This window comes from Ranitomeya imitator, chromosome 2 (assembly GCF_032444005.1).
Source record: "Ranitomeya imitator isolate aRanImi1 chromosome 2, aRanImi1.pri, whole genome shotgun sequence".
Lineage (NCBI taxonomy): Eukaryota > Metazoa > Chordata > Amphibia > Anura > Dendrobatidae > Ranitomeya > Ranitomeya imitator.
Window position 1 is genome coordinate 361,751,041 of NC_091283.1, and position 13,505 is coordinate 361,764,545.

Here is a 13,505-nt window from a genome sequence, read left to right on the forward strand (position 1 = left end):
TAGTTAGAATCCTTATTGAACAGCGGGAATATTGCCTCATTAATGTTTATGCACCCAACAATGCCAACCCTTCCTTTTTTGCTAGACTCGTGGAAGTTGTTCATGGCTCGCATCCCACTAATATATTATTGGGTCATTTAAATACCCTTCATGACATGTTCCTTGATAGATTTACACCTATGCCTGCATCTCATTCTTCAACTGGAGCAATTTCTACCCTACTAGATAGGCTTGATCTAGTTGATGCTTGGAGATGCTGCCACCCTACGGAGAGAGAATACACCTTTTATTCTAGAATACATGATGTTCATACTCGCATTGATTATTGGTTATTCTCTGCCCCTTTTCTTTCCTTCTTAAAAACAGTTATATACTCCCATCGGTTATGTTAGACCATTCTCTGGTTTTACTTACTTTGGAACTCCCCACAAGTAGAGCTGTATATTTTCAATGGCATTTTCCCTCATATCTTTACACTTCGGATGATTTCAAATGCTTTATAACTGGTTGGTGGGAGACTTTCATGGGGGATGACTTGGAACACTTGGCCGATATTAAATTATTTTGGGCCACTGCTAAGACTGTGCTTAGGGAACATATATCCTTTGTGTCTAAAAAAAAAAAATAATTAAATTGTTGTCCTCCCTGCGGCCTCTCTTAGACCGTCTTACTCAAGCATATAGGGATTTTAAGCTACATAATACTCCCTCTTTCAGAGAGGCTTATCTTTAGGCTAAACAAAATTTAAACACCTTACTGCACGAACAGGCACACAATCAATTAGCTCATCAACGTAACCGCTATTTTCGGTGGGGTAATAAACCAGGTTGTCTTTTGGCTTCCTTGACGAAGCCATTCAAAGCGGCTACTAGAGTCTCTAATATTACATTACCCGATGGCTCTATTACTCATGACCCAACTCAAATATGTGCGGTTTTTAGAGATTTTTATGCAGATCCTTATGGCCCAGCCCTAGATTCCTGGGAGGATGGATACAAATCTTTACATAAGGTTAATCCTCCAAAACTTTCTGCTTCCCATAGGGACACTTTAAGGCCGGTTTCACATTTGCGTATCTGCGCATTTGATCTGCATGCGCCTTGCGTACCTATCTTTAACATGGTGTACGCAGGGACATGCGTTTGCATCAGTTCGAATGCGGATGCGTACGCATGCGTCGTTTCGCGGTGTGCGGCGGGGTCCAGCGAACGCAACAGGTTGCATTTTTTGAGGCATAAATTATGCGCAGTCATCCACACACGGATGATTGCAGATGGAGTGCATCAAAACAATGCATTACTGTCTTTGGGAACGCACTGGTACGCAGGGACATGCGTAAGCATGTGTTCGATGCGCTTGCGTACTTCGGACTGCGCATGTCCAGGAACTGTTCTGAAACATGCTGATTGAGACACGCCCTCCTGGAAATATCAAACACATGCACATGAACAATGCAAACGCAGGCAAAAATGCAAATGTATGCACACGCAGTGGGTTTTGTTGTCGTCATGCGTAAGCTGATGCAGATAAAAAAAACGCTGCATAAACATGTGTTTTGGCATGCGTTTGCGCATGCAGATGATACGCTGTGCACAGAAACGCTAATGTGAACCTAGCTTAAAACAACCAATTTCTCCTGGAGAGGTGAGATCAGTCATCAAGTCTTTAAAGTTGCTTAAAGCACCCGGCCCGGATTGGTTTTTGGGGGAATTTTATAAAATGCTACAACCTTTACTCACCCCTCACCTAACCTCTCTTTTCAATCACATTATTGGTTTGGGTTCTATGCCTGACTGCTTCAATGAGGCCTGTTTATCTTTGTTGTTAAAACAAGGCAAGGACCCGCTTCTTCCTGCCTCATACCGTCCGATCTCCCTCGTAAACGTTGATTTTAAATGCTTACTAATGATGAGCAAATATACTTGTTACTCGAGATTTCTCGAGCACGCTCGGGTGTCCTCGAGTATTTTTTAGTGCTCGGAGATTTAGTTTTTATTGCCGCAGCTGAATGATTTACATCTGTTAGCCAGCATAAGTACATGTGGGGATTCCCTAGCAACCAGGCAACCCCCACATGTACTTATGCTGGCGAACAGATGTAAATCATTCAGCTGCGGCAATAAAAACTAAATCTCCGAGCACTAAAAAATACTCGGAGGACACCCGAGCATGCTTGAGAAATCTCGAGTAACGAGTATATTCGCTCATCACTAATGCTTACCAAAATCATGGCTAATAGACTTCAGTCTATTCTTCCTGATATTTTTATCCCATCTCAAACGGGTTTTGTTCATGGTTGGTCTATCACTTATAATATTAGGGTAGCATTGACTGCCTTTATACATAATTACCAGGCCAAAGCCAAGCAGCATATATTAGTCAGCCCTGATGCTGATAAAGCTTTTGATCAAGTGTCCTAGTCTCACCTCATTTGAACACTTAAGTATAGATTGTTTAGCTTTACTTTCTTTAACCTTCGTCAGGCTGCATAATTTTACAACGTTAACAGGCTGCAGAGGTACAATTGTACCTTCATATATATTTTATTGAAATTTGGCCAATATATTCTGGACCAAAACTGTAGAGATGTCACGAAATTTCAGCCCTCTACGACTTTTCGAAAAAAAAATTGCAATTTTAAAACGGAATGGTTGCAATTGTACCTACTCAGCCGGACGAAGGTTAACTTTGTAAGGACAATTTATACCAATCCCCAATCTTCGTTATGGCTTAATGACATTCAGTCAACTTTTTTTCCATCTTTGGGGAGCAAGGCAGGGATGTCCCATGTCACCTTTGTTATTTAATATTGCCCTAGACCCTTTACTAAGATACCTGGAGGTGAGCCCTTCCTGTAGGGGTATTGAGATCGGCCACCATACACTTAAAACATTGGCATTTGCTGATGATATCTTACTCATCATAACCAATCCTAAAGAATCCATTCCTTTTATAATGGATACCTTTAATGAATTTGGAGCAGTTTCAGGATTTCGCATAAATTATGATAAATCTCATGCTTTGGCAATCTTCAATGCTGCTCAGAAATGGTGTTCGTTCCTTTCCCCCTTTCAGTGGAGGAGAGATTCCTTGCATTATCTTGGGGTATACCCTCAAATCCTCATGACATTTATAAACTGAATGTTCGACCCCTTATTTCTGCGGTTATACAGGAAATACAATCCTGGAAATCTCTTAAATTATCCTTTGGGGGCAAGGCCTATCTGATTAAAATGGTCTCTTTCCCTAAAATACTTTTTTCCTTTCTGACTCTACTGACAGGCTTCTGACAAAAACCTTCCATCAATTTATTTGGGGCTCAAGTTGGGGCTCTAGGATTAGTATTTTTAAGTTGCAACAAACTAAATCCTTAGGTGGCCTTAATCTCTCTAATTTACGCCTATATAGTACAGCGGCTGTTTTCCGCCACTCCCTGGATTGGATCTATGCCTTCACTCGCTTTACTAATACTCCAGTAGATGAGGCGATGTGTAGACCTTTTAGTCTTCCTGCTATGCTTCATCTACGTCAAGCTGAGGTCCCAGTGGAGGTTAGGGATAACCCCCTACTGTGGTCAGTAATCTTGGGATGGCGTCATGCTAGACAAATTAGTGGACTAGACCCCCATATCTCAGTGTTTCCTCCCTTCCGAGGCAATCCCTCTTTTTTACAGGGCAGGCCACCTAAGTGGAAATAGCAGCGAATATGCAAAAACGAAACTTAAATATAAATAAAATCTAATGAGGGAACACTGTCAGCAACCAAGGTAACTTTGTCTACATATTACTGTATATGGTTACATATGTTCAATACATCTAACTTCTGTGGATCATTGCTGAGAACTTTGACGGTCTCCAATAATTGAGGTCTTTAGGAAAAGGTTTTTAGTGAGTTAATTTTATTTATATTTTATTTCCGTTTTTGCATATTCTCTATCTCCACTTAGGTTTATCATATATACCCTATAAAACAGTACTTTTAGAATTCTGGATTTCTGGCGAGATACGCAACCTAGTGCCACTATTTCCTCCAGGTTTCTAAGAGGCACACTTTACTAACCACTTTGTGTCTCCGGTGACACTAATAGTTATTCCTCACATTGGGCTCTAAAAGCAACATGATCTGTATGTTTGCCCTTAACCCTTTCCTGGGTGAGGACAGATTATATATTAAGTTTGGTACATATTCTTTGACCGTTTGAGCGCCGTTTAGAATTTTGTTAGTATACATACACTTCACAATATTTGACAGCAGGTGGTGGCTGTTATCCAAAGAGGCTGCTCCAAATTAAATATTCTTGGGCCAAGCGCCAGTGGAACAGTATATATTGGTATAGTTATAATACACTGCCTATTGTTTAAAAGTAATGTAAAATTCTATTTGTCGGATCTTTTCTGATGCTTTTGAGCACGTTTTGTACACTTTGTTTATTGTTCAATAAAGACGGTTTAAAAAAAAATTGTATAACATAAGAATGATTTATATGCTTTTCTTATATAGTTCTAGCTGTAGAGGCTCACAATCTAGATTCCCTATCAGAATGTCTTTGGAGTGTCAGCAGAAACCGGCGGTCACTGAGGGAAATCCACGCAAACACTCAGATTACATACAAACTCCTTGTTGATGTTGTCCTTGGTGGGATTTGAACCCAGGACCACAGCGCTGCAGGGCTAACCACAGAGCCACCATGATGAGTATATCTTTCACAAACCTGGACAAACAAACAAGTCATCAATTTAGAAAAAAAACTTTTGTTTGTTTCTAATATAGTCTACAATTTTAAAATTATACATATTATCATTACATTTTTACCCATTATGTATGAGGACCAGACTTTAGCCTCGGTTTTAGTGTCTGTGTATAATATACTAGCGAGACAAGCACCTTCACTTGGGAACATATCTCCCAGTATGTTTCTTTCCAAAGTTCCTAAAAAAAACATGGCTGGACTGTAATGATTTTTTCAAATGTGATAGTACAAATTGCAGAATATGTAAACAGGTGACAAATACAAAAATATTTAACAATCATGACAATACTTCAAACTACAATATAAAACAGTTTATTCATTGCAATTCATACATTATATACAAAATTAAATGCTCTTTGTGTAACAAATATATGTAGGATGTACTTCACGGAAATTGAAAACATGTCATCTTTGACATTTCAAGTACTGCAAAGATGAGTCCCAATATCTTCATGCAGCATTGCATCTCTCCAGGTATGTGGGATAGAACAAGTAGAAAGATCACTGTGTGGGGGAATCATCAGGAGATCTCCTCACATTTGAAGCCTTCTGGATCTACAACTTAGGTACGAGAGTCCCAAATGGTCTCAAAAGAAGCAATGAAATTATCTTTCACTATTAATTTTTTGTTTATTTTTCGCTCTTTATTATTTTCTATGTTTATATTATCACGTTCATTTTAGTACATGCATGTATGTTACATATGGGACCTAATAGGTCATGCAATGGGATCTGATCGATTCATTGGTCCAAGTTTGTCTTAAAGCACTGTGGGATCTGAGGGTTTTAGCTTGGATAAAGATCGCTGTTACAGTCGAAATGCGTTGCTTTTCCTCCTGAGTGCAGTTCACGAGAATGCACGTTTTAATATGGACTAAATAAATTTTGGATTTTTTTCGAGGAGCTGGAACTTTTCAAGTTGTAGCAATACTGTTGTCCACATAGTGAATGTATACATATATAGCTGAGAAATGTTAAATGGACATTTAATATTGCATTTAATTTGCTTTTTAGATAACGGATGTACAGTTGTGTAAAAAAGTGCTTGCCCCCTTCCTGATTTCCTATTCTTTTGCATGTTTGTCACACTTAACCCATTTTTGCCCTCAGACGGAATAGCATGTCCGAGGGAAGAAACCCCCTTTCGCCCCATTCAAAATAAAACAATAAAAACAATCAAACCTACACATATTTGGTATCGCTGCGTTCAGAATCGCCCGATCTATCAATAAAAAAAGGATTAACCTGATCAGTAAACGGCGCAGCGATAAAAAAAAAGTAAAAACACCAGAATTACGTTTCTTTGGTAGCCACGACATTGTATTAAAATGCAATAACGGGCGATCAAAAGAATGTACAGTAGCTGCACCAGAATGGTATTGTTAAAAATGTCAGCTCGGCACGCAAAAAAGAAGCCCTCACCCGACTCGAGATCACGAAAAATGGAGACGCAACTGGTATCGGAAAATGGCGCAATTTTTTTTTTTTAGCAAACTTTGGAATTTTTTTTCACTACTTAGATAAAAAAGAACCTAGACATGTTTGGTTTCTATGAACTCGTAATGACCTGGATAATCAAAATTGCAGGTCAGTTTTAGCATTTAGTGAACCTAGCAAAAAAGCCAAACAAAAAACCAGTTTGAGATTGGACTTTTTTTGCAATTTCACCGCACTTATACAACTTGTCCTGCAACAAATAAGCCCTCACATGGCCATATTGACGCAAAAATAAAAAAGTTATGGCTCTGGGAAGAAGGGGGATGAAAAATGAAAACGCAAAACCAAAAAAGCTGGGGTCATGAAGGGGTTAAATGTTTCAGATCACAAAACAAATTTAAATATTAGTCAAAGATAACAGAAAATGCAGTTTTTAAATGAAGGTCTTTATTAATAAGGGAAAAAGAAATCCAAGGCCCTGTGTGAAAGTGATAGCCCCTTAAACCTAATAACTTGTTGGGCCACCCTTAGAAGCAACAACTGCAATCAAGCGTTTGCCATAACTGTCAATGAGTCTTTTACAACGCTCTGAAGGAATTTTGGCCCACTCATCTTTGCAGAATTGTTGTAATTCAGGCACAGGTTTCCGAGCATTGACCGCCTTTTTAAAGTCATGCCACAGCATTTAAATCGGATTAAGGTCAGGACTTTGACTAGGCCACTTTAATGTCTTAATGTTGTTTTTCTTAAGCCATTCAGAGGTGGACTTTCTGGTGAGATTTGGATCATTGTCCTGCTGCACAAGCCAAGTGCAGCTTGAGGTCATGATCAGATGGCAAGACATTTCCATCCAGGATTTGTTGGTAAACCTCAGAATTTATGGATACATTTACCACAACAAGTCTTCCAGGCTCTGAAGCAGCAAGACAGCCCCAGATCATCACACTACTACCACCATATTTTACTGTTGGTATGATGTTCCTTTTCTGAAATGCTGTAGTACTTCTACGGCAGATGTAATGGGATAAACACCTTGCAAAAAGTTCAATTTTTGTCTCGTCAGTCCATAGAGTATTTTCCCAAAAGTCTTGGGGATCATCCAGATATTTTCTGGCAAAACTTAGACTAGCATTTATGTTCTTATTGCTCAGCAGTGGTTTTTTGTCTTGGAACTCTGCAATGCAGGCCATTTTTTGCCTAGTCTCTTTCTTATGGTGGAGTCATGAACACTGATCTTAACTGATGCAAGTGAGGCTTGTAGTTCTTTGGATGTTGTGGTGTCTTTTGTGACTCTTGGATGCACTCTTGGGGTAATTTTGGCCGGCCACTCCTTGGAAGGTTCACCACTGTTCCATATTTTCATCATTTGTGGATAATGGCTCTCACTGTGGTTCACTGGAGTCCTAAAGGTTTAGAAATGGCTTCAGAACCTTTTTCCAGACTGATAGATCTCAATTATTTTGTGTCTCAGTTGCTCCAGAATTTTTTTGGATCGCGACATGATATCTAGCTTTTGAGGATCTTTCGGTCTACTTCACTTTGCCAGGTAGGTCCTATTTAAGTGATTTCTTTGTTGAGAACAGGTGTGACAGTAATCAGGCTTGAGTGTGTGTATGGAATTTGTGGTTCTCAAAGATGTGATAAACCAGTTAATTTAGGTTTTATGGGGGAGGTGCAGCAATCACTTTTTCACACAGGGCCCTGTAGGTCTGGATTTCTTTTTCCCTTTATAATAAAGACCTTAATTTAAAAACTGCATTTTGTGTTATCATTGTCTAATATTTAAATCTATTTGGTGATCTGAAACATTTAAGTGTGACAAATATGCAAAAGAATAGGAAATCAGGAAGGGGCAACCACTTTCACACAACTGTGTATTAGTAGCTGCATATGTTTTAATTCAAGTTCCAACTTGCTTTCTCGTTTACTTATTTGTCATTACTTCAAATCTCGGTTATGTATTTTCTTTCTCAGTTTGTTAAAAATATATGGTTTCTAACTGTTAAATTTCCTTTGTGGTCAGCATTTCTCACCTTCTAAGCATGAGAATGCCTTTTTCCTTTGTTAGATATTTGATGTTTAGTAAAATTCCTTTTGTTGGTAAAACATTTCCCACATTCTGAACATGAAAATGGCTTATTCCCTATGTGACTTCTCTGATGTCTAAGAAAAGTTGATTTATCTGCAAAACATTTCTCACATTCTGAACATGAAAATGGCTTCTCCCCTGTGTGAGTTCTCCAATGTGTAATAAGGGTTGATTTATCTGCAAAACATTTCTCACATTCTGAACATGAAAATGGCTTCTCTCCTGTGTGAATTCTCTGATGTCTAACAAGAGTTGATTTCTTTGCAAAACATTTCTCACATTCTGAACATGAAAATGGCCTCTCCCCTGTGTGAGTTCTCTGATGTTTATCAAGACGTGATTTATATACAAAACATTTCCCACATTCTGAACATGAATAAGACTTCGCCTCTGAACAAACTCTTTTTTGTCTAACATGGTTTAATTTCTGGCTAAAATATTTCCCACATTCTGAAGAAGAAAATCTTTTCTCCTCGATGTGAATTTTTGGATGTGTAACAAAAGACTTTATGAGAGAAAAACTTTTTTCATATACTAAACTTGGAAATTGCTTGTTTGCTGTCAGAGCACTATGATATTTAACACCTTTTTTGCGACTTTTATTTTTCTTAATAGTCTGTGATGAATCAGAAGATAGGTCCTGTTTAAAAAGATCCGATGATAGATCTTTGCTGTGAAAGGATGTCTGCATTTCTGGAATAGCGGCATAGGTGTCAGTTTTATCTTGATTGATATTAAGGTCATCTGAAATTGAAGATGCCAATTGTTCCTCTGATCTCCTGGTGCAGTCATCTGCCAGACAAAGATTGATTTTAAATAAATTCTAATGAATTCTATTTTTATAATATTTGTAAATTACCCAAAGAAATGACAATTTATTCAGCAAAATTCAACTATTTACAAAGAAAAAAACAATTAACAAAATCTAACAGTAAACTTTGAAAAGTAACATGGCTTCCAGAATCCAACAGCCAAATCTGTGTTCCCAAAAGCCAAATGCCCCCCCCCCCTCGCTTCTGGGTCCTGCAGTTGCCCAAAAACTGTTAGGATCCACATGTTTAGTATTGCAGTAACGGGAAGAACCCATTTAAACATTTACAGTGTGTGTCTCCAGAAGTACAAGCTGAGCACCACTTATTGGGCACTAAAATGGTATATTTGCAATTGTCACTCTCCAACATTCACTGTGTGCTAGTTTCCAGAGAATACTTGTGGAGTCAAAATAATCACTACTCCTAAAGATGAATTCAATGAGGGAAATAGAGTAAATTTTATGCGGTTTTCTACTGTTTTTCTGCTGTTTTGATCCCTTAGATAATCTGCAGTGGTGCTCACAACTATTCCAGTAAAACTTGCATTCTCAAAGACAAATGGCACACCTTTCCTTCTGAGCTCTGCCATGTGCCAAAAAGTATGAAATTGTACGATTTAGGAAAAGCTGCCAAATACTGTATATTGTGAGGTCCATTTGTTTCTATTTTCCCTAGTAAAATTGAAATATTGGTGCTACATCAATATTTATAGTGACACACCTAAAGGGTTGAATTTCCTGACTGGTTTTTGATACTATGAGGAGTACAATTTACAACAATATACACTAGGCCCTTCAAGTAACTCCAAACGTGAATTTGGTCCCCCAAAAATAAGTTTTGTAAATTGCCTTGAACATATGTTAATTGGTTGTTCACGCCTTTTAAAATCCTAAAGAAAAAAAGGATGTTTGAAAAATGTTGTCGACCTAAAGCTGAAATAGGATAAATGCTATTTATGAAATATTTTATGTGGTATCAATTTTTGGTTTAATAGCATACAAAATCAACATTAGGCTACGTCATGATGGTCAGTAATCGGCAGCACTTTGAACGCAGCACATGTCCGCTGCGTCCAAAGTGATACCGGCTATTAAACGCCGGTGATACTGCATGTGTTCATAAAACCGTGCGGAATCACTGCGTCCAATACAATAAACGGGTGGTAGTTATCTTGAGGAGTCCAAAGAAACACGAAAAACAACAGCAGCACTCCATATATTAGTGAAAAAACAACCTTAGCCCTTTATTGCATAATAAAAATCATGGACAAGGTATTATGGGTAAACAAGTGCAGATTATGCAGGCAAATGAAACAGGACGACGGCCGTTTCGCACAATAAGTGCTTCCACGCTGAGACTGAGCGTCTCCTCAAGACAAATAGACATGCTGTGGTCTGAAAAGATGAGCCACATGTCCGCCTCTGCAGGGAAGTTGCGGGTACCGATGCACTCATAGTGGACATACGATTTCTTGAAATCCCAACCACTATGCTGTAACATCTGGCTGCTGCGGGTTGGGGAACATACCCTTAGACCCTAATTCTTCTAAATATTAAGCAAATTTCAGATTTTTCCATAAACACAAAACAAATTAACCTAAAATCACCACTAATCTCAATTGCATCAGGTTAGGCATTTTAAAGTTATTGCTACATAAAGGGAGACATATCAGATGTGAAATATGGGGCCTTGTGAGGAACAAAACTGTCTGCGGCAGAAAGCGATTAACGGGGAGGATCTTGTGCAATAACTACTGTAGAGAAAAACTGAGACATTTCTGTGTAATTGTAGTCTGTGATATGGTAGCAATCCAAACTACCGTAAGGGACAATATTTTCTGTCACATGAGTGTCTTTAAGAAATATTAGGCATTTAGAGAAAACTTTTCAATATAGTGCACTAAACCGGAGTTACCGTATTTTTGCTTTATAAGACGCACCTGATTATAAGACAGACAGAGATTTTAGAGAGGAAAATAAGAAAAAAATATTTTGAGCCAAATATTGTGCAAAAACCTATAAAATACAAAATTATTATCTGTGGATAACACTCTGTTATGGGGGATCCGTGAATTACAGTGTAAGCAGGTTGCGGGACGGACAGGAGGCAGATCAAAGGATAACAGGTTTTAATAAACAAGGTCTTACTCCACACAGGGAGATAGGGAAAACGTGAGGTAAAATGTAGGCAGAATAGGGAAAACATGAGGTAAAATGTAGGCAGAATAGGGAATACAGGGGTTTGATTGGGGAAAAATCAAGGCAGGAAAAGCAAAGTCATTCTCAATAAAGTCACTAATCCATCAGGCGCCTTCCTGACAGGAACGGTTCTGGAGTAGATAATGGCGCCAACAGCCACCGACCCAACGTGGATCTGGTGTGGTCCTGAAGAAGGCGATGATCCGTTACCCGGCTGGCAATTTTAAGGCTATGTGCACATGTTGTGGATTTTGATGTGGATCCGCAGCGTTTTTGGACACGCAGAATTGCATCAAATCCGCAGTGTATAGTGCCCAAGCAATGTTAGTCAATGTGAAATTGAGAATTGTTGTGCACATGCTGCAGAAAAAAAATTGCAGAGTGTTATTTTCCGCAGCATGTCAATTCTTTTTGAGGATCTGCAGCGTTTCTGCACCCATTGACTGCCATTGTGTCAGGCTAATCCGCAGCAAAACCGCAGGTTTAAATAAGATCTGCGGTTTTGCTGCGGATGTGCCTGCGAGAAACGCTGCAGATAGGGAGGGGGAAGAGTGTGTGGGTGGAGACTGTGTGAGCGGAGAAGATGTGCGTGTCTGTGTGCAGGTGTTTGTGTGTGTCTGTGCGTGGGTGTGGCTGTGTGCGTGTGTCAGGCATCGTCCGATGGAATTACTAGTCCCATCTGGCTATGCCTGCTACAGTGACAGCTAGCCGGATGATGGGACAGTAGTAGTCCCATCATCTGGCTACTGTGTAAAAAAAGAAGAAAAAAAAAACATACACACATATAGACATACAGTACATACAACATACAGTATATACTTACCAATCACCTAGTTACCGAAGCACTCAATCACCTGTAAAAACACTAAAATAAAAAGTCAACAGTATACTACCTGATCCGATGTAATTCATTTAATAATGAGTGTCCCACAATGATCTCCCTGGAGAGCTGTCACATCGGCAGATGCGACCGCTCTCCAGGGGCTCCGGTGATACAGTGACAGAAGGTAATCCTCCGCACTGTATCACTCCGCCGTCAGAGGTCGCTGTCACTTGCAGCACTGCTGTGTGGGAAAATTCTCACGCAGCGTTGCCATAAAGTGAGATCCTGAACTCAGGTAACCTCTTTCGTAATGCACTGCAGGAGCCATTGTCTCCTGTCAGTGCATCGCGGGAGGCCTGTAAAGCAGTCACATCTCCAGATGTGACTACTCTATAGTGAGGATCGTCGTGGGGCACTCGTTATTAAATGGACCGCGTCGGACCAGGGAGTATTTGTGTTGGTTTATTATTTTAATTTTTTTCCAGGAGATCGAGGGTGTCGCATGGATTGGCAGAACAATAAAGATGGCAAAACTGTGTAGTGTTTTATTTACAATTGAAATGTAGCGGCTCTAGCAAAAATGCATAAAAAAGCAGCAAGTAAAGCCCTTAACCACATAGGGGAAAGAAAAAATCTTATAAATATAATTGGAAAATCATACTTGCGCTAAAAATGCAGAGGGACTAGATAAAATGAAATGTAACTAATTACCTGATAAAAAGGAGATTGCGCTAGAGGCGATGAAGTTACTTGCATACGAATAGAAATATAACACTCTGAATCTGAAGGCAAAAATAAGAGAAATGGAAAAAATGTATATAAAGCGTTTGGAGAGTGTGTTCCTATGCGCCGAGAATACTACCAAGATGATAAGTATTAAGGAATCTGCAATTTAGAAATATAGATTATACTGCTAATTACACAAAGAGTACACTTCTGGGCACACTGGGTTTACGGAGTTATGCCCTTATGAATGGACGTGCACGTAAAATAAGGGAAGAGTCGTACCTACTGGTAGGTGCATGAACAGCTTGATCCGGAAAGTATCGGTAGGAGCGATGCACACGTGCACAGTAAGTCTGATACTTAGCTTCGCTTCCTTTGCGGTGGTCAGAAGTGATCGTCCCCGGCGAGCTGTCCCGGCCGGTGACAGCTGCCCTTGCAGCAGGAAGTAGGTGAGAGCGCAGCACTCTGTTTCGTTGCAGCTGACAGGACCTGCGGTAACTTTGGGTCACGTGTCCTGTACGTCACGTGGTGCCCCTGTCGGTGGTACGGAGCACTGTAGGAGCCAAAACTACTAACGCGTTTTGGAATAACACGGATTCCTTCTTCAGGGTAGGCTCCCGCTGTGCTCTGCTGGCTTTATATATCCATGGCTCCTTAGCTGCATGTCAAT

General features: G+C 39.6%; 1 protein-coding gene across 1 annotated transcript in view; it reads right to left on the reverse strand.

Annotated features, from left to right (window-relative positions):
- Positions 1 to 5,060: 5,060 nt before the first annotated feature.
- Positions 5,061 to 13,505, reverse strand: part of LOC138663850 (zinc finger protein 1 homolog) — a 39,319-nt gene continuing 30,874 nt past the window's right edge. Inside the window, exon 7 of the mRNA XM_069750203.1 lies at positions 5,061 to 9,068. Within this exon, the coding sequence (XP_069606304.1) occupies positions 8,224 to 9,068 (845 nt within the window). The 3' untranslated portion in view covers positions 5,061 to 8,223. The remainder of the gene's footprint in view (positions 9,069 to 13,505) is intronic.